The sequence below is a fragment of the Lytechinus pictus genome, chromosome 10 (assembly GCF_037042905.1).
Source record: "Lytechinus pictus isolate F3 Inbred chromosome 10, Lp3.0, whole genome shotgun sequence".
In the NCBI taxonomy this organism is placed as follows: Eukaryota; Metazoa; Echinodermata; class Echinoidea; order Temnopleuroida; family Toxopneustidae; genus Lytechinus; species Lytechinus pictus.
Window position 1 is genome coordinate 36532529 of NC_087254.1, and position 26657 is coordinate 36559185.

General features: G+C 36.6%; 1 protein-coding gene across 1 annotated transcript; it reads right to left on the bottom strand.

Moving 5' to 3' along the window:
- Positions 1-5281: 5281 nt before the first annotated feature.
- LOC129270577 (glutathione hydrolase-like YwrD proenzyme) lies at positions 5282-25970 on the bottom strand. Its single transcript, XM_064105986.1, has 9 exons — positions 25658-25970; positions 24921-25074; positions 18552-18705; positions 17867-18073; positions 9959-10199; positions 8876-9047; positions 7739-7901; positions 6741-6914; positions 5282-6330 (listed from the first exon to the last, which is right to left on the bottom strand). Exons 1-9 carry the CDS (start codon positions 25761-25763, stop codon positions 5998-6000), a joined length of 1704 nt encoding a protein of 567 aa, XP_063962056.1. The 5' UTR covers positions 25764-25970; the 3' UTR covers positions 5282-5997.
- Between the last annotated feature and the right edge of the window lie 687 nt (positions 25971-26657).

Consider the following 26657-nt stretch of genomic DNA (forward strand, 5'->3'; position numbering starts at 1 on the left):
TTTGCTGGGATGATAAAACAAAATTAAAATATACGTGTTTAGAGTCCGATTTGCGCGATCGAGGTGTGAAAGGTGGGGCCGTACTAACCCAAATGGTGTGTAAAGGTAAAACCGACGACAGACGGACCCGTACGTGACAACAATAAAATATCGCTGTACTTGTTTAGGGGTTCATTTCAGGGAATTCTTGCCAAGAGTATCGTTTTGTTTCCAATACTTGTTAAGGGTAGGGTTTCACACGCCAATACTTGTTAAGGGGTGCATTTTTAGAATATGTAAAATACGTGTTTAGGGTGCTTTTCGAGACCCCATGGTCGCGCATGGTATCCACTTGTCAATGGAAGTGCCCCCCCCCCCCCGGATGAAAAAAACAAGAGAAAATTAATGAAAAAAATTCTTTGTGCTCCATTTTCAAGAAAATTTTCCCCTAAGAGAGAATCCGAACTACAGATAAGAATATGCGCATATTATAAAAAATGTTACTCCTAAAGGGCATTTCACTTTATTAAAAAAACGAGCACATTTCTAATTGTAAAAAGGACACGTGTCATTTTTTAAAAACATTCTGATGAGAAATTAGTTTTGAGGGCGACCCCCCCCCCTGTCCCCGTTTCCTTTTATTGTATCTATCATGCTTATAATTCGTACTCTACGTATATTTGACTGTTTTTTATGTAATGCCCAGAGTTATATTAAAACGATTATTATGAATATTACGGGATGATCAAAATTGCAAAATAAAAAAAATATTCCATACAAACAGGTAGAGACCATATCACTGATTCTATTAACTGTATCGTACAAAATTACATAGACTGAGCAGCCTCAGTTTTGATCTGTCTTTTTTAAGAATTCCATAAATCATTAATTATTATTAAAAAATAATAATTTGCTCACTGGTTAAAAGTGAGATGAGAATGAAAAAAAAATAGGATCATGATTATCGGGATTGAGGATGCTTTATGAAATAATTATAAAGGTCATCACATTCCATTACAGCCTTCCAAAAACGTGGAAATAGCACAATGATGCAAATTATAAAGGAAAGATTTTGAATAATATTTAAGATTATATTGGGATCGAGATGAGGCAACTTTCAAAATCTTGAGCAAAATTCATATTCGAAATATTCATTAGATTTTATGTATCCATGTGATTTTAAGTCTCCTTTAAATCGATAAAAATGCAAAGTGTTTGGGATATATTGCTGTCCTAACTTGCTTCTGTCTTTTGCAAACGACTTTCATATTGTCAATTAATGTCATCAGTAACTCATTATAACTTGAAGTATAGGGTATTCATATATGTTTGGTACAAATCATCCCCCACTTCCACATATTGTAGATGCTGGGATATGATCCCCCCGTTTAGGCCAATGTATTTAAATGATGTTTTGATTGGTTTATGATTAAAGTTATAACCTCATTTAAAGTCATCGGTGTCATAAAATGAAAGTATTAAAACCATACTCTTAGCAATCACCCTAGAATCTTGGTTCTCCATGATATATTTCTTTTTGTGAGCCAAATATCAATTTGAATTGAGTATAATTTGTTCTTGCTTGTGTAATGATATTAGCAGTGAAATCCTGAATCACCCTAGAATCTCGGTTCTCCATGATATATTTCTTTTTGTGAGCCAAATATCAATTTGCATTGAGTATAATTTGTTCTTGCTTGTGTAGTGATAACGCAGTGAAATCCTGAATCACCCTAGAATCTCGGTTCTCCATGATATATTTCTTTTTGTGAACCAAATATCAATTTGAATTGAGTATAATTTGATCTTGCTTGTGTAGTGATAACGCAGTGAAATCCTGAATCACCCTAGAATCTCGGTTCTCCATGATATATTTCTTTTTGTGAGCCAAATATCAATTTGCATTGAGTATAATTTGTTCTTGCTTGTGTAGTGATAACGCAGTGAAATCCTGAATCACCCTAGAATCTCGGTTCTCCATGATATATTTCTTTTTGTGAGCCAAATATCAATTTGCATTGAGTATAATTTGTTCTTGCTTGTGTAGTGATAACGCAGTGAAATCCTGAATCACCCTAGAATCTCGGTTCTCCATGATATATTTCTTTTTGTGAACCAAATATCAATTTGAATTGAGTATAATTTGTTCTTGCTTGTGTAGTGATAACGCAGTGAAATCCTGAATCACCCTAGAATCTCGGTTCTCCATGATATATTTCTTTTTGTGAACCAAATATCAATTTGAATTGAGTATAATTTGATCTTGCTTGTGTAGTGATAATGCAGTGAAATCCCGAATCACCCTAGAATCTCGGTTCTCCATGATATATTTCTTTTTGTGAACCAAATATCAATTTGCATTGAGTATAATTTGTTCTTGCTTGTGTAGTGATAACGCAGTGAAATCCTGAATCACCCTAGAATCTCGGTTCTCCATGATATATTTCTTTTTGTGAACCAAATATCAATTTGAATTGAGTATAATTTGATCTTGCTTGTGTAGTGATAACGCAGTGAAATCCTGAATCACCCTAGAATCTCGGTTCTCCATGATATATTTCTTTTTGTGAACCAAATATCAATTTGAATTGAATATAATTTGTTCTTGCTTGTGTAGTGATAACGCAGTGAAATCCTGAATCACCCTAGAATCTCGGTTCTCCATGATATATTTCTTTTTGTGAACCAAATATCAATTTGAATTGAGTATAATTTGTTCTTGCTTGTGTAGTGATAATGCAGTGAAATCCTGAATAATAAACTTGAATTGCGTCGAATAAACAATAACAAAATTGCACAATAAGGTCATATTTTGGAGGGGCTGTTATTTTTATCGTTACTTTGGATAATGTTGCACCAATTTTCTTTTTTCAAAGTTCAATTGAACAATTGAAGTGATCGAGCCAAAAAAGGGATATGATTTCAATTCAATTTAATTCACTTTTTATTTTGCAAATAAGATAAGAAGAAACATCGAATGTGAGTCGATACAAAATCAATTGCGTGGCTTTCCACGAAGATTATAAAAAAAAAACTTAAAGGCTTTATTGCCAAACAATAAGACATCAATAATACGCAAAATCTCTTATCAGTTTTCAACGGAGGTTATGGTAAGAATGATTAATAAAAACATTAATAAAGTGCATATTTTTATTAGAATCTAACTTTGAGATTGATTTTGACATGGTATTCAGAAAATAACATATCTTACATACTCCTTTTCTTTCATCTTTTATTTTTGTTCTCGGTTGTAGAACTTTTTGGGGGGCAGTGCCAGGCGAATCGGGTCAAGGGCAATGGCGGCACCAGGATTTTTAACTTCGGGGGAGGCAAAAGAACATTGGGGAGCAACACAAAAATATTTTTCCTTTTTCTCAATATCGAACAAGAAGCGCGAGCTAATCTGTTCAATGTAGACTTGAAAGGGACCTGTTTGCATCGGGTCATGAAGATGATATCCCACCAAATAAATAATGCGAGCGCGAAGCGCGAGCTTAAAATTTGTATATCCTGAGATGATAACCGGACGTTCCGAGCACTTTTTGTAATCATGAACTGGAAGCGCGTGCTGAAAATTTTTAATTTATGAAAATCATGAACGCGCAGGATGTGTATCTCGCTAAAATGAATGAAAACTCTAATCGCGAGAAGCAAATTGAATTAACATTTGGATTTTTAAGCCCCATGTGAACAGATAATTTACTTATTTCAGTCAACAGTTACTGCGAACGCGTAGCGCGAGCGACATTTTGAATATGACCTGAAAGATTTATGTTGGTGAAAAAAAAATTGGGAGCTAACAGTGAATGGATGAGAAAATTTTCAAATTTTGAAGAACCAAAAAGCTGTTTTGGAGCAATTTGCAGCTGTATAAGATGCTAATGACAACATTTACTATTTACATTTTTCCCCAAAAAATTTCGGGGGGGGGGGTGGGGCCAACTCACTGGGGGTAAATGCCTCTGTGCCTCCCTCCTTGGTGCCGCCACTGGTCTGGGGCGGAGCCCGCGGAACCTCGTGATATTTTTTAACATTGCAGATGGCCACTGTTTTATCTAATCGCGGGTACATACACACATACACAAAACATATTAACTTCAACGCAGTTGCGGATTATAAACCAAATATTTTCTGGCAACACAACATAGCAAATGTGGAAAACAAATTGTAAAAGTCGTCAGCGAGCGAAGCGAGCCAGAAAAAATTGCCTTTTAAAATGATTTTTATATTAGATTATATTTATATGATAGTAGCTTTGGAAATTTTGCCGAAGTAAACATTAAGAGGCTTTTTATGGTAAATCTAGCCAACCTAAAGCCTTACTTAGGTTAGGATATAATAGTCATTGGCTAACCCTTGACTAAGGATTTTTTGTCTTGATTGCGACCATTGTTGCATAAAATTTAGCAAGCTTATAATAGATACCATCGACCTTTCTTCCCGTTCTTTGTATATTTTTTTCAATCCTCGGCAGCCCGGTCGAATTATTAAGTACTTCTCTTTTTGTTGTCCCTTTTTCTTCTATTCTGATGTTCCAATTTAGCTTTTGGCTATACCTTCATTTCCCGTTTCTTTTTGCCTCTTTCTCACATTTTTCAGCCATTCTTTCTTTTTATACGAAAAACATCAGTTCGTAATGAAGTTCTATTCTGATGTTCCAATTTAGCTTTTGGCTATACCTTCATTTCCTGTTTCTTTTTGCCTCTTTCTCACATTTTTCAGCCATTCTTTCCCGTCTCATTGAGTCATATATTTTGATTTTATATCCCTCTCTTGCTAATCATGCTAATGAAGGCCTGTTAGTATTCCATTTTCCCTATTTATGTCCTTTTTTATTTCCCTTTCCTCTTTTTCTTTCTTTCTTTCCCTTTCTCCCTTTTCTCCTTTTCCCGTTTTTTATTTTCCCGGTGAAATCCGCCAGGGGGGGGGGGCGGCTAATTGTCCCCTGCCCCCTATATTACGCCACTGATTCTACAGGAGGGGGAGCACCACCTCCAAAATAATACCCGAACCAGTGGGAGTGAAATGTAATCAGCTACCCTCAACCCACTGCAGTGTCGCCAGAGAAACTTCTGCATTCAATCAAGTACCTGCAGTGAGGATTATTTTTGATCGTTTTTGGCAAGTTGTCATTTTTAAGCTTATGATGTATTTTTTCAAGCTCAATGAAAATTCATTTTGGGAGAATTAGTATCGTTGGTTTTTAGGCGGCTGGTCACATTTTGATCATTCCTTGAAAACTTTATGAGATGATCTTTGTTTCATAGTATTGCATACAGAATGAATAAAGTAACATTATGATACAAGTCGAATTCGTTTTGATTTAATTCTCTTCTGCGTACATTCATATAATTCGTTAATAAACATTTTTCATATCATAACAAACAAAATTGTTTACTGCTCCTGGCATGAATCATAGATAAAGTATACTAAATTATCACTCAACACACACACACCCTCCCTCACACACATACCCACACAGCCTCATACACCCTCACACACACAATTCGACACAAATGATCCACTACCAATTACAACATTTACAATTAGCAAAATAGGATTGTCATCAAGGAGATTGCTTGAAAAAATGACAACAACAGATTCAAACTTATTAAAATGATTTGATACATTGATACAGCAGAATGGGTATATTTTCATATACGAAAACATCAGTTCATAATGAAGATGAAGATGGATGAGGTTGAATGTGACAATGGTGAAGATGAAAGCTATGGAAATGATGATGGTCATGATGGAGATAATGGTGATGGTTAAATCAAAGGAAGAGTGTGATTTCATGATAAAATGAAACATTGATACAGAAAATATTGCTTCAAATATTCTCATACTAACATGGATTTGACCATCTTGTCGAGAGGCTTTATCTTGAGGATAGAGTCAAGGGGAAAAAAGAGTGTGCGTGTGTATCATGCATCGATCGAGCATATGGAGCTTCCACCACTACATAGCTCTGCATCAGGAACTGTTTACTTTCCTGAGGTGAACAGATAATTTTACCTACATTCCTACTGCCATGCCGTCTCCTCTCGGGTCAGACCCCGCCCACAAAACCTGTGATCTTTCACCTTCCCCACAATGCGTCTCGGCACTCCACCAATCTCCCTTTGTTATGACTTGACCACGCCCAAACATCTCCCTCTCGAATCCCGACATAGATTTGACCTTATGACCTTTTGACCATAAAGCATCAAAGGTCGAGGATGGGAACGATTCTTCCAGATGAACAAGATCTTGACCCATCTTGGCTTGCTGATCGATTCTGAGGCAAAGACGAGGGCTGTCTAACGCCAACTGAGGGTTCATGCCGAATTCTACCATGTTCAGAAGTACCTGCCAGTCAAACAATTCATAACCAAAGAAAAAAATTATCCTCAAATTTACAGTTTCATCATCAATATTATGCACTATTGTTCCAAATATTCTTTTCATGATATCATAATCATTAGTCCCGATCACAAGTGGGATCCTATATATTCGGATTAAAGTTCTATTATGAATGGATTAAAATTCCGGAGATATTAGTATCTTATCACGACCCATACGTAGGATGTTTTGGTCGGGAGAGCCCAGTCGGAGGAAAGGTCGGAGTAGTGCCCATTTGGACAGAGTTACTCCGACCTTCCTCCGACCAAGATACTCCCTGGAAACAAGGAGGAAGGTCGGTGTAACTCTCTCCAGATGGGCACTACTCCGACCTTTCCTCCGACTGTCCCCTGGAGCGAATATACCCCTATCCTCACCTGTACTTGACCCTGTGGTTGCATGAATCCTCCCATGACACCAAAAGTTGCTAAAAGTTGATTATTATCCTCTGCACTGGTAATCATAGAAGGAATGGTTGTATGATAGGGGCGTTTACCTCCTGCTATACAGTTCAAATGTCCCTCGAGTAAGCGGAAATTCATCCCTCGACACTGCACAGTAAAAAAAATTATACAACGCTGTTTACCATATGAACCTTACAGTAATTGTTTAAACAGTTTAAACAACTGTTTAAATCTTAAGCAACAAAGTTTAATTTTCAATATCTAATTGTCAATAAATTAAACATGATTGTTTAAACGGTTAAACAAATACTGTAAGGTTCATATAGTAAACAGCGTTGTATAAAATCTTAAACAGCGTTTTTACTGTGTGCATGCATGGCGCATATATAAAGGGAAACAATGACAGGAGTATATTAATACACCTTCTAGGATTTTGATGGACATTTTGGTAAACATAATTGTGTGACAATATTATTAGCTTAAATTAGCTGGCTAAAGTTTGTTTGGGATAATTTTGAGTACAATCATAAATGTTTTTCAATTGATGCATTATTTAATTATGGTCTATGATCGTAGGAAGGATAAAGACCATCGGATACGTCGTGCCAGTGATAAATTAACGTCGTATGCATATCGTAGAATGGAATAGACCATAAATAGCATACTTTGTACCTGTAGATAAATAAATAATTTACACACATCGTTGGATGGAAAAGTACCATCAGAAAGAAGTCATACCTTTCGGTCAAAATACATACGCACATCGTACAATGAGTCAATGCCATTAGATACATCGTACCAGATAAATAAGGGTCTTACACATAATCATCGTAGGATGGATAAAGGACCATCGTACACATGATATATCGTAGAATAGATACAGATGGGGATCCCATCATAAAATACTTCGTACCTTTGTAAATTTGAATGTCGTATGCATATCGTAGGAAAGAGAAGTAATGCACTCTCACCTGAAGTGCAAAGCCACAATCTTTGGGAATGAGGCCTGTTCCGAAGCGTAAGAAATTACTATTGATGAACGAGCAAGCATTGCCGCCATTGTCTACCACAGACAAGTAAACTGTATCCCCACTAAAAGGATAAGGATTTCCTTGAGTTACCAGACTACTGGCCCTGTATAAGGCACAGTACAAAATGAGCAAACATTCATATCATCCAAATAATTTAGTTATTTCAAGCATAGATTCTACGTCTGTCTAATTTCATTAAAAAACCTTGTAATTGCCCAAATTAGAAGAATTTATTGTATCATTTCCTCTCGATCAATTATCATTAACATATAATAATATTCATTATTATTATCGCTGATGTGGTTTACGGTACACCATGTGGAGTGTTATAGAAACAGTGGATAGAAGAAGAGAATAAATGGATAGGCGAGAAAGTGGAGATTTGAGAGTAGAGTATTCTTTCTTGAAAGTAGTCCTGAAAATTATTATTAGTTATAATGAAACCGACTTTATATCTCTCTTTTTAAAACATAGTTGAATGGTTAAGAGAAGTTTGCCATGATGTATATGGTTATAAATAAAAAGGTAGAAAATGAAAGAAATATATTGTTTAAGGTTCGGTGAAAATCTATCAACGAACAGCAAAGATAAGTTTTACTGTTTTTAGTTATATTTCGTTTAACGACACATGCGAGCAGAACGTCCGTTATGCCATAATGTACCTACCAACCCCTAACCAATAATAAGTCGCCAAAATGATTTTTGATAATTTCAGTGATCTTGAAATAGCACATCCAAAGATTTCAAGTGAAAGGTGTTTTTCTTTAAGTAAAATCTGCCAAAATCTTAATATTCTTTATTTCATACAATGAAGTACAATAACTGTGAAGGATCCCCATCATCGTCTCTCTCGTTTGCATTTGTTTTCTCTATCGCTCAAAACCAACTTTGTTAGGTTGACCTGCCCTTTAACTACTATATTAATTGTAATGAATTTATCATTCTACATCCTATTTTGATGAAAAATGCTTGTTTTATTTTTCTCTATTGATCAAAATAAACTCTTATGTATTGTTGGACACGCCCTTTAATAATATAAGAAACTGTAGCGGCCTACATATGCCCATTAATGTATACCTCTTTGGGTCCAGGAGATTTCGCCGACTGGAAGCATATGTCTTTGAGAGTAACTCTTCGGTTGGCACTCTCTCCTTATTAGGATCTGCACAAAACTCTAAGCTGTCAGCAAAACTAAGTTTTAATGCTTCGATTATGTGATGAAGGTACTCTGGACTGCCGTGCCCCATTTCTGGAATAAACGTCACAAGGAAGCGAAAATTTATATTCAAGAAAAAAATATTAAAAACTAAATCAAACAATTTGATTATTATTATCCGTCTTAAAAATGGCCTGTATAAAAAACATTGACTATTTTAAAGTCAAATGAATGTAAAAGGGTACAGCAAAATATAAGTAAAATAAAGCGAAATGAAAAACAACGAAAAAATGTAAATGTAAATACAAAAATAGAAATAAAAGTAAATTTAAGCGCAAAGGAAAGTGAATGGAATGCAGAATAAAAAGATATAGATATGTTAAATCCAATACAGTTAAGGGAGTAAGTAATCAAAAGAGAGAATGTTGGTAACTTTATTGTCTAAATGAAGAATAAATATGGCAATAAATGTTGCAAAGTAAAGGTAATTGCAAAGAAAAAGCAAAATATGTAATGTCAAAGTAAATGCAAATGTAAAAGTGAATATAAAGTTAAAACTTTCTATTTATATACTGCATGAAATCCGGACATTAAATGAAACGTTAATTATCGCTCGAAAAAAAAAATCAATATTTTTCTTCTCAACTAACATCCTTTTTTTGCTATTATAATGTAAATAGAGTACCGAAGTGTGACGTCTCTGTCATGACAACAAACCGGCTGGTTCTAAACAGAGTCGCAGTTGACGATCGTCTATACATATTTGTATTGGCAAAAATTACCATCATTCTGAGGCTGCAAGCGATGAAATTCTGTTAGCAGCCATTTTCTCATATGAGAAACACGCTCCGGGTTCGTTTGTTTAGAACCAGACCGCCATGACACCACGGCAACTGACGTCATCACTTCAGTACTCTATTGGTTTTGATATGACGCTTGCAAATAAATATAAAATGAGGTTAAATACAACTTTTGCGAATTTCTAATGACATATCGGTATGTACCTTTCAGATCAAAATCCTCAAGGATATTGAGAGCCATAAGGGTGGTTATTCCCTGGCCGTTCGGTGGAAGCTCCCAAACACGTACTCCGTGATAACTCGTATTGATTGGATCTTCAAAGGTTGACCTGTGACCTTTGAGGTCGGCCAATGAGAGTCTGCCGCCATTAGACTGGATGATATCAACTATGGCCTCTGCAACATGACCTTCGTAGAAACCTCTCTTACCACAGGCCGCAAGGGTCTGAATGAAGAATGTTTGAATAGTAGTTTCTAAAGGATATTGTATGGCTATAGTTTGAAACCATTTCAAAGAGCAAATGCATCCAAATCGAAAAATGTTTACAGTTTGAAATAGTATTTGCTCCCCAGGACCAAAATCCAATTGAAACCAGTTGGATTTCCAACTGGTTTCAATTGGTTTCAATTGGTTTTAACAATTTCCAGTTGAAACCAATTGAAACCAGTTAGGCAACTGGAAATCCTAACTGGAACCAGTTGGGTAACTGGAAATGACTTCCAATTGGAAATGATTTCTAACTGGAACCAGTTGAGTAACTGGAAATCCCAACTGGAACCAGTTGGGCAACTGGAAATCCCAACTGGAACCAGTTGGGCAACTGGATATCCTAACTGGAACCAGTTGGGTAACTGGAAATGACTTCCAACTGGAAATGATTTCTAACTGGAACCTGTTGGGTAACTGGAAATCCTAACTTGAACCATGCAGTTGTGTAACTGGAAATCCTAACTGGTACCAATTGGTTGAATTGGGTAACTGGAGATGACTTCTAACTGGAAAGATGGGTAACTGGAAATGAATTCTAATTGGAACCAGTTGGGTAACTGGAAATAAAACTGGAACCAGTTGGGTAACTGGAAATGATTTCCAATTGGTTTCCAATTGGAAATTTTCCAGTTACCCAACTGGATCCAATTGAAACCAGTTAATTTGCATATTATCTGCCAGTGTGCACAGATTAATGTTTTATGAGATTTGTCATCATTAACAATGTATCTATTTAATTCTTTTCAATTTCAAGTACCACACTTTTTAAAGATAAGTATTTAGAATATACATCTTTTTCAGGATAACAAACATTGCCCAAAATGTTCAAATTTTAGGAAAAAAATACATAAATTTTCCAAAAAAATTTTGCTCGCGCTTTGCGCTCGCATTATATAAATAAGGACAATGATATCATATATTTATGTTGATTTATAAGAATAAAGCTAAAAAGTGACCATGAGGACTACTCCTTCAATGAAACAGACAAAAATTACCTTCGAGCAGCCGATCGGGGATTAACATATGGCTGAAAATGTTTTTGCCCCCCCAATTGGAAATTTTCCAGTTACCCAACTGGATCCAATTGAAACCAGTTAATTTGCATATTATCTGCCAGTGTGCACAGATTAATGTTTTATGAGATTTGTCATCATTAACAATGTATCTATTTAATTCTTTTCAATTTCAAGTACCACACTTTTTAAAGATAAGTATTTAGAATACTTAGCAGTGAAAACCATGTTCATAAATGTTATAGATTATAATTAAAACAGATTAAAGGATAATTAGTACACCACTAACTGTTACCAAATTACATCAAATAAAAATACATATATTTGAAGATCTTCCATATAAATATATTCATATGAAAGTCTGTATTTTATCAATGCCCTTTACATTGGTATTAATAGACATATAACACTGCTTCTATGTTGGCATGAGCAATAGTTAGTGCCAATGCTAATTAATTTGTAACTACTCATCCTTTTCATGATTTACAAAACATGAATAGAGTGTCTCGTTCTTAGGTCTAAATCTCAAAACTTTCCGCTCGCGCTTCGCGTTCGCATCAATTGCTTAGTTATATACCTATTATATGTTTAAGTTACAAAAAGTGCTTAGAATTTCCAGTCTTTAGGTAAAAATTTCAAAAAATTTCAGCTCGCGCTTTGCGCTCGCATTATTTGATTGTTGGAATATGTAACGTCCTCATGGCTAATTGCAAGCAGTCTTTAACAGGTACCTTTTCCATCAGTTAAGCTCTGCTCGCACTTCGCGGTCGTGGTAAATATTTAGTTGTATATACATCTTTTTCAGGATAACAAACATTGCCCAAAATGTTCAAATTTTAGGAAAAAAATACATAAATTTTCCAAAAAAATTTTGCTCGCGCTTCGCGCTCGCATTATATAAATAAGGACAATGATATCATATATTTATGTTGATTTATAAGAATAAAGCTAAAAAGTGACCATGAGGACTACTCCTTCAATGAAACAGACAAAAATTACCTTCGAGCAGCCGATCGGGGATTAACATATGGCTGAAAATGTTTTTGCCCCCCCAATTGGAAATTTTCCAGTTACCCAACTGGATCCAATTGAAACCAGTTAATTTGCATATTATCTGCCAGTGTGCACAGATTAATGTTTTATGAGATTTGTCATCATTAACAATGTATCTATTTAATTCTTTTCAATTTCAAGTACCACACTTTTTAAAGATAAGTATTTAGAATACTTAGCAGTGAAAACCATGTTCATAAATGTTATAGATTATAATTAAAACAGATTAAAGGATAATTAGTACACCACTAACTGTTACCAAATTACATCAAATAAAAATACATATATTTGAAGATCTTCCATATAAATATATTCATATGAAAGTCTGTATTTTATCAATGCCCTTTACATTGGTATTAATAGACATATAACACTGCTTCTATGTTGGCATGAGCAATAGTTAGTGCCAATGCTAATTAATTTGTAACTAATTAAGTTAATTCCAACTGGAAGTTCCAATTGGATCCAGTTGGAAATCAATTGGTTTCAACTGGTTCCAGTTGAAACCAGTTGCCTCCAATTGGTTTCAACCATGGGCGGAAATCCCAGGGGGGACAGGGGGGACGTGTCCCCCCTACCAAAAATAGTAGGGGGGACACAATATCAAATGTCCCCCCTACTATTTTTGGTCTTTTATGATGGAGAAAAATGCATCATTCACATTCGAAATAATACATGTATTTTGGACTAAATGACCTTACATTTTGGGTGAAAACCTTTGTTTATTTTGCTTGTCAAATTTTCAAGAATGAATAAAATAAGATGAGGGAAAACTTGGAAAGAATCTTTCATGTCACTATATAAAATTTTCGCTCGCGCTTCGCGCTCGCATTGCCTGTTAGGTGATTTTTCAATATGGAGCTTAAATATCATGTTTGGAAGTCAATATGTATTATACATTTCACCTCGGAAATCGAACTTTCATTATTTTGTGTGATTTACAAACGGATTTAAAAAAAAAGTGATCTATAAAAGTTACAGCTTTATAGTCTGAATATTGGCATTTTCTACTCGCACTGAGCGCTCGCAAATTCGATTTATTCAGTACCTATTATTTTTGTGTATTCCATTTAGATTGAAAATATCCCTTTTCAAGTCTGATTGTCAAAACGTAGCAGATAGTGCTACTTGTATTTTGATTGGCGATTTATGTCTCAATATTGATTTTCATGACAGTTTATCAAAGATTTTGGCTCGCGATTTGCGCTAGCATTGATGGTTAAAAATATTTTAACTCATGCATTCTATTCCTAATTACAAAAGTGCTTGAAATGTCCAGTTTTCAGGCCATAATATCATCAGATTTCTCGCCCGCAAAATGCGTTAATAAATAAGATATAAATTTAATGATTAAATTGTCCCTTTTGTTTCATCTCGCGCTTAGTAAGAGGAATAGGAAGATAGTCATCATTTTCATATGACTTGTCCTATAAGGATGTCCCGGTCCTATGTCAAAACTCAAATAATAATGAAATATTAAGTGTGATCCATATCCACCTCACAATTTTCCTACGAAGTGCATGAAATATATAGCTGAAATTGACTCAGAATCAGATCAGAATATCAAAAAGTTTAAGCTCGCGCTTCGCGCTCGCTGATAGATGTGTAAAATGCCGAGATTCTAGGTCTAAATCTGAAAAACGCTTATGTTTATTCAGATATTCAATTTGTTCTCTATTTATATCATTATCCAGTTTCAGATTACAATATCAAAAATTTTGTGCTCGCATTATTAATGTAGAAAGATTCCCTATTACTCATCCTTTTCATGATTTACAAAACATGAGTGTCCCGTTTTGTTAGGTCTAAATCTCGAATTTTTCTGCTCACGCTTCGCTTACATCAATTGTTATATAGCTAACCTGTTCACGATTACAAAAATTTATCAAAATTTTCGATTCTTTTTGAAAAAATGTTAAAAATTTTCAGCTCGCGATTCGCGCTGGCATTGATTGTTGAAATATGTAACGTCTTCATGGCCAAGTGCAAGCAGTCCTTAACAAGTACCTTTTCGATCAATTCAAATTAAACGTATATGAACATTTTCTGGCTGCATTTTGCACTCGCTTTATTTATGTAAGGACCGGGTGTAAGAAAGACCCCCAATTACTCATCCTTTTCATGATTTACAAAACATGAATAGAGTGTCTCGTTCTTAGGTCTAAATCTCAAAACTTTCCGCTCGCGCTTCGCGTTCGCATCAATTGCTTAGTTATATACCTATTATATGTTTAAGTTACAAAAAGTGCTTAGAATTTCCAGTCTTTAGGTAAAAATTTCAAAAAATTTCAGCTCGCGCTTTGCGCTCGCATTATTTGATTGTTGGAATATGTAACGTCCTCATGGCTAATTGCAAGCAGTCTTTAACAGGTACCTTTTCCATCAGTTAAGCTCTGCTCGCACTTCGCGGTCGTGGTAAATATTTAGTTGTATATACATCTTTTTCAGGATAACAAACATTGCCCAAAATGTTCAAATTTTAGGAAAAAAATACATAAATTTTCCAAAAAAATTTTGCTCGCGCTTCGCGCTCGCATTATATAAATAAGGACAATGATATCATATATTTATGTTGATTTATAAGAATAAAGCTAAAAAGTGACCATGAGGACTACTCCTTCAATGAAACAGACAAAAATTACCTTCGAGCAGCCGATCGGGGATTAACATATGGCTGAAAATGTTTTTGCCCCCCCCCCCCCCAAGGCTGGATCAGCCCGTTGTCCCCCCTACCTTTCGGGACAGATTTCCGTCCATGGTTTCAACTGGAACCAATTGAAACCAGTTGCCTCCAATTGGATTCAATTGGTTTTAATAGGGAAATTGGAACAACTGGAACCAATTGACACCAATTGCCAACTGGTTCCAGTTGCCCAATTGGTTTTAACTGGAACCAATTGGCAACTGGTTTTCAATTGGAACCAATTGGCAACTGGTTTTCAATTGGAACCAGTTGTTCCAATTTCCCTATTGAAACCAGTTGGCCAACTGGTTTCAATTGGTTTTGCCCTAATTGGTTTTTAACTGGATTTTAGTCCTGGGTCAATTTTTTCATGAATTAACATGTCACTTTATGGAAGGAACCAGAGTATTTTGAAGGTGTACGACTTCACAAAATGATATCACTTTTTCACAAATTTAGTTTTATGGCCAATTACTTTCTTTCGATACTTAAAAAAACATTTTTCATCATCTTTATGTCTAAGTTTCTTTTATTTGCAAATGACATGCTTTACATTAGCTTCCAAATAACGGCTCTTCTAGAAAGCTGCGACAAGTACAAAGTAAGATCGTAACATAGAGATATACATCTCTATGGATCGTAATCACTTGAAATGACACAGCCCCCCCCCCCCCCCTCTACTCTTATATCACCGCCCTTAATGCTAAATGAACGTAGTTACAGTAAAACACTGATTTCGTGAGAAAGTCTGTAAAACCAAGGTAAAGTATTGATATAACATCGTGGATCTAGATCTGGTACAGTTACATAAACTGAACTTTGTGAAATCATAATATCTAGCTAAAAAACGATCACACTGAAGATCGCCAACACAGATAGGCACACGTGGGACAGTGTATTATTATAGCTGGAATAAAGGCCCGACGGAATATTAAGTGACCGAATCCGCGCTTATTTTGCCTATTTCTCAGCAATTGCACAATTTCTTCCAGAGTCCTTTAGCACATATTTTTTATTCATACAAACAGACACTTTGGTGATCATAATATTAAATTCTGTAAAAAGTAATTTTGAGATCGTTCCCACAACTGGAATTTATCTCATAATGGTTAGTCGCGTGCATTTGAGTGTCCGAAAGTCCACACACACAGCTTCAACACAGGGAACAGTGGTTTTCATGGACGTGATATTGCAGAAATTCGGGTATATCTTTATAATTATTAATAATCTCACACCAGATTGATAATAGTGTGAAAAGTTTATTCAATTCTATTAATTTGATGTAAATATAATTACATTTAATTCACCAATAACGTCTCACTGTTCATTTGAAAGTGTCCATGTTCACAACTCTTGCTATGGCAAACGGTCTAAAATCACCCATATTTTCGAGACCCTGGCACCTTTGTTTTCCCGATGGAATATCCCTAAGGGTCAATAAGGGCCAAATTGATTGTCATCTCATGCTAAATAGATTACCTACAGTTTGATGTATAATACTTTATGACTGGTATAATGGTTACATCTTATTTTTCCCCCAAACTTTGAGATCGAGCAGGCAGAACATGGCATATTGCTGTGTACAACGTCACGTGATTAACATATGATAGTTTTTGTTCCTAGACCCTTTTCATTTGAAACAATTAATACAGTCCAAATAAACTTAATTAAAGCATTTAATGTTGAAAGTAAAAATATTCTTCTACTAAAACTTGCCTACAGATATTTATAACATAGCTACAGTTTGATGAAGCAAATATCGAGTCCGGAATAGATTTTGATTTGCAATAGGGTCTGCGTAGGTATACTATATACTAGCAGGATAGCATCGTCTGCTACGTAAACCAAATGAGCGATAATGACCGAAACTAACCATTATGTTAATACAATTAGTTATTAATAATGAGGTACGTAAAGTCGACTTTTCACAACAAAAATGGATTTAATTTAACACCTTTTATGAGGGGGGGAGGTCATTTTATGGCAGAGAATGGTATTTGAAACTACTTTGTTATGCTGCTGCAGCAATGTTATCAATCATTCAGTGTGAATCATCGAGAGATCTAAAGTAGATGTGAGTGTACTCTCCAGGTGCGGCGGAATCGGCTGGCAGCACCCCTCACTTTTTTTTCAAAAACCGTGTACAAAAACGTAAAAATTACTATATTATTATGATTTTTTTTTGCATGGTCAGCCCCCCACCCACTTTGAAAACCGTTCCGCTGCCCTTGCTCTCTGCATGCAAAGAATCACATGCCCATCAGGCTGAACCATTGCATTTGGATTGAATATCTCTTTCGGGGGTGAACTTATTTTAATTCCATAAAGAGGTAAAATCCACTCTCTAAAAGAGATCGTCTCACTCCTAGAGAAGTTTGATTAGGGACCGGATTGGTTCTTTGTACTTAGGGAGAAGGATCTATTATTATTATTATGAGGATGACGGTGGTGGTAATTTAAATCATTTGCAGTTCACCATCATGATATCAAACGAAGAAAAAGAAAATTCGTAGAGGCATTGTTCTCATATATCTCTGTCTAAAATATGTCTCCAGAAAGTTAGGCCACAATGGCTGGGACCTTCTGCCTTCTTGTTAGACGTTCGACGTATGAGAATGAGGTATTATCCTGCTATGTGATCCAGCGCTAACTGAAAAAACAGCTTACAGCTTAAGTGATTATTATTATTATTATTATCATTATTATTATTATCATTATTATTATTATTATTATTATCATTATTATTATCATTTCTATTTTTATTATCATTATCATTATCATCATTATCATTATTATCATTATTATTATTATTATGTGTATTATTACCATTATAATTATCATCATTATTAATTATTACTATTAATTATTATTACCTTGAATGTTTTAGCCAAGAGTGGCATTCGCATGATATCTCCTGTCCTTGGAGGTCGTTTCCCCAGGAGCATAGTGTGGCCATGGGGGTTGCTCTCTCTCTTCAATGAATCGACTCCCTCTTTCCAATGATTGGCAGATATAGGATGCACTGCAAACCCTCCTTCGGCAAGTGCAATGGCAGGTTGCAGTATTTGTTGTAAAGTGAGCTGTAGAGGGGGCAATATGGTTGATATTTATCACTATTTCGATTCTCCACTGGAGATTGACTCCATGCAGTGACCCCCAAAGAGGTTGTACTTAAACTTGAAAGGCAGGTGGAGCTCATGGCCCTGGTTAGCGGGAGCGCTGGGGTGGGAGGGAGAAGGGAGAATGGTCACCAGCAAACTGAGGAAGTTGAGAGACAATACAAAAACAATACGACATGTACATAATGAATTCAGCGTACGTGCTGAAAAAAAGAAGAAAATAACCGAAACAAGAAATAGTGTTCAAAATTAAATCGCCTAAAAATGATGATGATGGAGATAATTACAATAATAATGATGATAATGATAACAATGATAATAACAACAACATCAACAACAACATCAACAACGACATTAATAATAATCACAATAATAATGATAATAATAATAAATATTCTATATTTAGGACTTAATGTAGAGTATACAGTTAAATCCCTACCTTCTTTGAGCCAAATGTCTCGATAGTATCTACCCATCCAGCCGCTGCCCCCGGAACAGTGACATGAAGACCATGGTGTCGAGGAGGACGGTTATTATCACTGAAACCAAGATGGGTGTAGGTCTCAAGAGATACATCTATCGCACTTCTCCCACTGTAACAGGTGAGGATATAATGAGAACAGTGCACGAATATTAAGATTATCAATTGAAAGTTAGATTTTATTCAATTTCATAATGTATAGTGACATATATATTATACGGGAGGAACTTGTGGAAGTGCTTATGATGTAAAATTTATCGTATCAGCCATTCATTGCCTTCGGTAGCATTATTCAAATCTTTATCATTATTATTATTATTATTATTATTATTATTATTATTATTATTATTTCCATTGTCCACAACTTGATGTTATGTTGGTATATTAAACAGCAACCGGACTTCTTCCAGAAATCTAGGGTTATTGTTCTATATTCTATCAAATGGATCCTCTTCTCATTGTTCACTTCTCTTTCTAATTCAAGACCTTCCGTAAGATATGAGCTGTTCCAAGCAAGCTTGCCTTCTGTATCGTTTCAAAGGACACCTCGACCCCTAGAACAGCCAGAAAGCTTCTGTGTCTTGTTGTCACTGTTCCTAAGGCTCCGATGACTATTGGTACCACCTTCGTCTTCACCTTCCATATCCTTCTCAGCTCCCATGCCAGATCGTTATACTTCTGTATCTTTTCCTCCTCTTTACGCCAAGCTCTGCAGTCTCCCGGAATCGCAATATCTATGATGAGACATTCCTTTTCCTTCTTCTTTAAGAGAACGATGTCTGGTCGTCTAGCTTCAATGACCTTGTCTGTCTGGATATTAAAATCCCATAAAAGTTTTACATCGTCGTTCTCTACTACAGGCTCTGCCCGATGTTCGTACCATTTTTCCGCATGGGGTAAATGGTACTTCTTGGCTAGACCCCAATGAACTGCAGCTGCTACTCTGTCGTGCCTTCCTTTGTACTCTGTCTGTGCCATTTTGCTGCCGTTTCACTCACCAGATGAGACACCGTTTCGTCTTTGTCATGACACATTCTACATGAGGGAGATGTATGCTCCTTTTCAACTTTGGCTCTTCGGTAATTTGTTCTAATTGCTTGGTCCTGAGCAGCAACTAGCATACTTTCCGTCTCCTTCTTTAAACTTCCTCGTTTCAGCCACTGCCAACTCTCTGGGCCAGCAAACTCCTCTGTCTGTCTTAAATGCTGCCCGTGCATCACCTTCTCTTTCCATCCTTCCAGTCTCATTTTCCTTTGATCAGCCTTCAGCTGTTTCGCTGTCACATCCTTTCCTTTCCTCATCGACTCTTTGACTGCCGTCATGATGGTATCAATCTGGCCTTCAATATAGCAGTATAGGCTTTGTTCCTCATATCTTACAGTCTCCTCTATTCCAGCCAGACCACGTCCTCCCTTCTCTCTTGACACATAAAGTCTATCTACATCAGACTTTGGGTGAAACATCCCATGCATAGTTAGCAACTTCCTTGTCTTCCTGTCCAGGGTTTCGAGTTCAAGCTTGTTCCATTCAACTATGCCAGCAGCATATCTCACTAGGGCTACTGCCCAAGTGTTAACAGCCTTCACCATGTTTCCAGCATTTAGTTTGGATTTGAGCACCTTCCGAATTCTCCTGATATACTCTGCCTCAATCTTCTTCTTCATTTCTTGATGTTTCAACTGATCTGCCTCTAATATTCCGAGATATTTATAGCTACCACCGTCTTCGATTGATCTGATCTCTTCTCCGTTCGGCATCTGGAAGTTGTTGTCATTGGCTGGCTTACCTCTCATGAGAGTAATCATTGCACATTTATCCAACCCAAACTGCATACCGATGTCTTCGCTGAAGATCCGCACAGTGTTGATGAGAGACTCCAAGTCACTTCGTGTCTTACCAAACAGCTTCAAATCGTCCATGTATAATACATGGTTGATTTTTGCCTTGCTCTTGAACTCATATCCTAGCCTGGATCTTCTGAGTACCTTAGTTAATGGTGTCATTGCCATCACAAACAGCAATGGAGATAGACTATCTCCCTGAAAGATTCCTCTCTTGATACCAACCTCTCCAAGCACTCCACCATTACTTTCCAACTTAGTTCTCCATCTCGTCATACTTGTAATGAGGAACCTTCTGATATTGTCTGCTACCCCTAACATTTCCATAGACTCGATGATCCAAGAGTGCGGAACCATGTCATATGCTTTCTTGTAGTCAATCCATGCCATTGCGAGGTTCGTTTTTCTTTTCTTGCTGTCTTTCATAATTCCTTTGTCGATGCATAGTTGTTCTTTTGTTCCTCTACTTCCTTTTCTACATCCCTTCTGTTCCCATGGTAGTATGTCTTGATCGTCCAGGTGTTGATATATTTCTTCTGATATTATGCCAGTCAGTAACTTCCAGAGAATCGACAAGCAGGTAATTGGACGGTAGTTTGACGGAATGTTGCCTTTTGTAGGATCCTTTGGGATGAGAACCGTTCTTCCTTTTGTCATCCAATCAGGGGGGTTACCATTCACGACAATCTCGTTCATTTGCATGCTCAGCCTTTCATGAAAATTTGTGAACCTTTTAACCCAGAAAGCTTGCACACCGTCTGGACCGGCAGCTTTCCATGGCGCCATTTTCCGAATGATCTTTTCTAGCTTGCTTTTGTTGATCGTCAGATCATCCTGTGCAACTATAGTTGCACATTCCTCTTTCGTTGTTTTCAACCACATAGCTTCTTGGTTGTGATTGTGTGGTTGGCTCCAAATGTTGTTCCAGAAGGCAATTGCTGCAGCTGGATCTGGTGGTGGAACTTCGTCTTTCATCTTTCCATTTATTTCTTGGTAGAACCTCTTCTGGTTGTTCTCAAACAAGGAATTCTGTCTATACTGTGACACTCGATCGGTGTACCTCTTTACTTTTGCTGTAGTGCTTGTTATTCTTTGTTTTAGTTCCTCCACGACGATCTTCCTTCCTTTCCTTCTAATACTGTACTTCTCCTCAAGGTACTTAAAATCATTGATATCTGCTTTGCCAAGGTTTATCTCTGTCAGTCTTATTATTATTATTATTATTATTATTATCATCATCATCATTACTATCATTATTTACCACTAGTATTGTTATTTTTATCATTATTATTATTATTATTATTATTATTATCATCATCATCAAATATTATTATTATTGTTATTGTCATTATTATTGTTGTTATTACTATTCCTACTACTACTACTACTACTACTACTACTACTACTACTACTACTACTACTACTACTACTACTACTACTATACTGTCATCATCATCATCATCATCATTATGCTTAATAGCTGCATTTAGCGCTTCATACTTTATGTATCTAAGCTTTTTACATGTAATTATTATAATTACTCCGGTCATTTGATCCATTACTGTTCCACACATAGAGCGCACCATCTCCACTCCCTGGGGAACATCTTGACCAAGCAAGGCATACGTTTTTACAGATGCACACATGCTAATGTAATCACATTGACGTTCACATCTTACTGGCTACTCGTTTAACACCTGGGTGGAGAGTGACAAACGTCGATAAATGCATCGCCAAAGGACATTAGCCCCGTGTGGGATTCGAATCCTCGATCCTTAAGAGTCATGTGACGTAACCAATACTCCACGACGCCTCCATTATCATTATCACCACCACCATCATCATCATCATCATCACCATCTTCATCATCATCATCATCACCATCATCATCATCGTCATGATCATCGTCATCAATTATCATCATCATCATCATCATCATCATCCTCATCGTCGTCATCATCATCGTCATCAATTATCATCATCATCGTCATCATCAATTATCATCATCATCATCATCATAATCATCATCATCATCGTCATTATCATCAACGTCATCAATTATCATCATCACCATCGTCATCAATTATCATCATCATCATCATCATCATCATCATCATCATCCTTATCAATTATCATCATCATCGTCATCATCATCGTCATCAATTATCATCATCATCATCGTCATCAATTATCATCATCATCGTCATCATCATTGTCATCAATTATCATCATCATCATCATCATCATCATCATCGTCATCATCATCGTCATCAATTGTTATCATCATCATCGTCATCAATTATCATCATCATCATCGTCATCATCATTGTCATCAAGTATTATCATCGTCATCAATTATCATCATCATCATCATCATCATTATCGTCATTAACATTATGGTTATCAGCATCACTCACATCATGTTACTGATCGCCTGCAAGGGCAGATCTGGCTTCTTTCCAAGGGGCGGGGTGGGTTGGCCTGAAGGACCGTCACCCGCGAGGCACGAAGCGGCGAGCCGATTTTTTTTATATTTTCAGGGGCGGATCCAGCTTTCGCCAATAGGGGGGACGAAAATATTTGTACATACAATTTTTCCCGGTCAGCATCTCAAAGCTGAAGATATGTCATCAAACAGGCTACACAAGCGCGAAGCGCGAGCAAACGAGGGAAAAAATTGTATAGTGACATGAAAGCTTTTTATTTTCCAAGTCTTCCCCTCACCCTTTTCTATTCACTCCATTTCCCCCTTTTCTTTATTCCTCTTATCTTTTCTCCTCTCCTTTCTCTTCTTTTCCTTTTATTCTTTGTTCCCCTTTTTGTCGTTTTTTTCACTTGGCAGCCCAAGGGGGGGGGGGAGGGGATTAAACCTTTTACCCCCCCCCCGTAGATCTGCTATTGGTCTGTTGCAACTACAACTGAGTGATAACAAGAAAAAAATCACAAAGACTTTCCATGTTTATTCTGATATTTGTTAATCTTTTGCATAGTGAAAATCGTATATGTCACTGTAAGCGCAGTACGCCTATAGTTTTTATCTTTAAATTAATTCAGATTTCCAAAAAGGAAATTTGAGGAGTTTAGATATATCAAAGACCGATTTCTCTCATTCTCCGTCTGTATTTTGACCTTAGTCCTATTTTTTGCGGCTACTTATGTTTCATGATAAAAAGAAATGAAGATGTATAATTCCAAAGATCAAGGTCCATAAAATAGCTATTTAAAAAAAATAATAATAAATGTTCACAGAGAAGAAAGTAAATATTGACTAAATGTCAAGATAATAATGGTCATGATCTTGCGTATTGCGAAAGGTCATAATGTGTAATCACATACACGATATATTGATACACACTATGTCTACAAGGCAAAATGTATATGTCCTATATCTGGGATTAAAACCCCAGATTAAAATCCCAGGTCAAAATCTGGGGTTACCATGGACCTACTATAGGTCCATGGTTTTAGAGCCATATACTTGAGCCCGGGGGCCACTTGCATTGACGAGTGGATATGCCATGCGTGTCAAGAAACACGTAAAAGGATCTCTATTTTTCAACCAAGAGTGGGCAAGTTACGTACGTAACGTACTAATAAGGGTGTCAAAAATACTATAAAATGTTTTATGAAGGAATGTACGTTTGCCCCAACACCACGTCCGTGACATAACAATTGAAACATCGCTTTACTGGTTTATGGGTGAATTTGGGAATACTTGTCAAGGGTACAGTTTCGAAAGAAAGATGTATAAAGAAAATTCTGGCAACCCAAATCAACCAAATTAATAAGAATGATAAAATTGTCAACACAAATTATGTCAACGAATACTGTGTTTAACATACATCAAAATCGTATACATTTTTTGTTTTGTTTTAAAACAAGTGCACACCTAATGATGCGTATAAAGCATTTCTAATGTATTTGAATGCAGGATAAAAGAGCATTGTCGATTTAATGCCTTGCTCACGGGCAAAGGTGTCAAATGTATTGCTGTACATACGCGTGGGCAAATTATTTCACCTGAATGAGGTTTTTTAGTGACTTAGTGGGCTCAAATATTAATTTGAAAACGGGATATTTTAGTACAACAGGATTGTATATCTTATTAAACAGACAATACGAGCACCAGGAATGGCGAACACATAAAGGCACTAAGCAAATAACGTTTCTTAAAGTTATGAAAAAATTCTTATGTAACATAATATAAATAATATAAAATAATGCAATATAATTATATAATAATCCCCCCCCCCCCCCCCGTCATTATGTTTCTCTTTCTTTCTCCCTCTTTTCTCCTTTTATTTGCCAGCCGTAGTTACGCCACTGTCTGTACATAATATAAGGACAAAGGTAAATGCAGATGAAATATTTTACCAGATGACATGGGTTCCGTCGCGGGTTTCGGAAACATAAAATATATTCTCACCCGCAGGAACACACTCCCACACACACACAAACTAGGACACATGAATTAAGCACTATATACCTGCCATTAATTCCTTTGACAGTGTTTGAGCTAGCATCATAGAAGAGGGCAAAGCAGTCCCCTCCAATTCCCGTGGACGCTGGGTCGGTAACGTTGAGGACCGCTGCCATGGCAACGGCAGCATCCGCGGCGTTCCCCCCAGCTTCCAAAATGTCTGAAGAACATGACGAAGAAGAGAAGTGATGGAGGAACTTCAAATATATTTCTCAAAGAGAGATAAAACAGATTGGGATCGACAAGATTTGCCGGCACATTATTGTATCATAAATATGCAGATCATAATTTATATCTATACGGTATTTCCCATCCGAACCAAAATATAAAGAAACGTTCAGGAAAAGAAAATGTCTAAACCGAACAATGTTAATTTGATAAAATCATGTATAATGGAATTGGTAAGGATAAACCTTGCAGCTGTTTCCGCAGCTACCATTTGTATCAGAGCCTTCAATTTCAATGTGAACATTCATTAAAAAAATGTTCTCGCAACCAGCTCGGTCCCGGCTCGGTCGCTTTGTCCACTCGTTTATGGACTCCAACTTCTGTATACCCCCGGCCTTCCTTGGGGGAAAATAAAGCATGGTCTGAGGGTGCCCTATAGAGACACCCCCCCCCCTCAAAAAAATAAATAAAGAGTTAAATAAACACAAGAAGTAAAACGATGTGTATTTGCATGATGGTGGGCTGACATAGTACATTGGCATACAAAGCCATGCATGAACTTGAAGTGAACTTACCAACTCCTGATTTGGAAGCCATTGGTTGACTAGACGCAACGCATCCTCGGGTCGCGAGAACGGGCGACCGTCTTGAATTAAACTTCATGTATTGCTCTGCTTCCATTTCTACGTCTATAGCTAACCCTCTCAGTATAGAGAAAATATCTAGCCTTATATTAGATTAGCAGTATACAGACCAATTCACAGTGCATGACTATAATGGTACAATTCGGAACATCACAGGACGGAAAGGATAACGGTAAAGCACAGCTTAGGCCCCTTAACCATGTTAACACAGCAGTATCAAAGAGCAATATACTGCACAACGAGTATGAATTATCATGTAACTATTATGCCCCCCCCCCCCCCCCATTTAGCTGCACGCGTACCACGGACCAACGGCACACTCACACTCCACCTACAATAATGTAAATATTCAAATTATTGTTCTTTTTCTCATGCATTTCGGATGAACTGAGGAAATAAAAAATCACTGAATCACAATGCCAATCACAATCACATTGTCATCACACACATGCACACATAGACTCACGGGAATCCCCTTTTGGTTTATACGCGTTCTAATACTAGTACGAATATACACAGATGGAAGAAGAAGTACGTGACTGCAATCTGTCGACAGCTAGGGTGGTTGTTTTATTTATTTATTTATTTTATTTATTTTTCATTTTTTTAAACAATATTGAGACCGAAAGAGTGTCAACCTAGTTATTGCGTCATGGATTAAACTTGTCCATTCTCCAACACATCATGCATATATCAAGGCAGGTAGTGGCGTAACTACGGGGGGCATGGGGGCACGTGCCCACCCCCCCCCCAATCGGCTGACAAAAAAAAAAAAACGGGGTAAAGGAGAAAAAGAGGGAGAAAGGAAGGGAACGTAGTGGGAAAGAAGAAATTATTATTCATTATAATGGTATATTATATTATAATCATGTTATGTTATATTACATAGGAAACATTTTTATCATAACTTTATGAAACATAATTTGCTCAG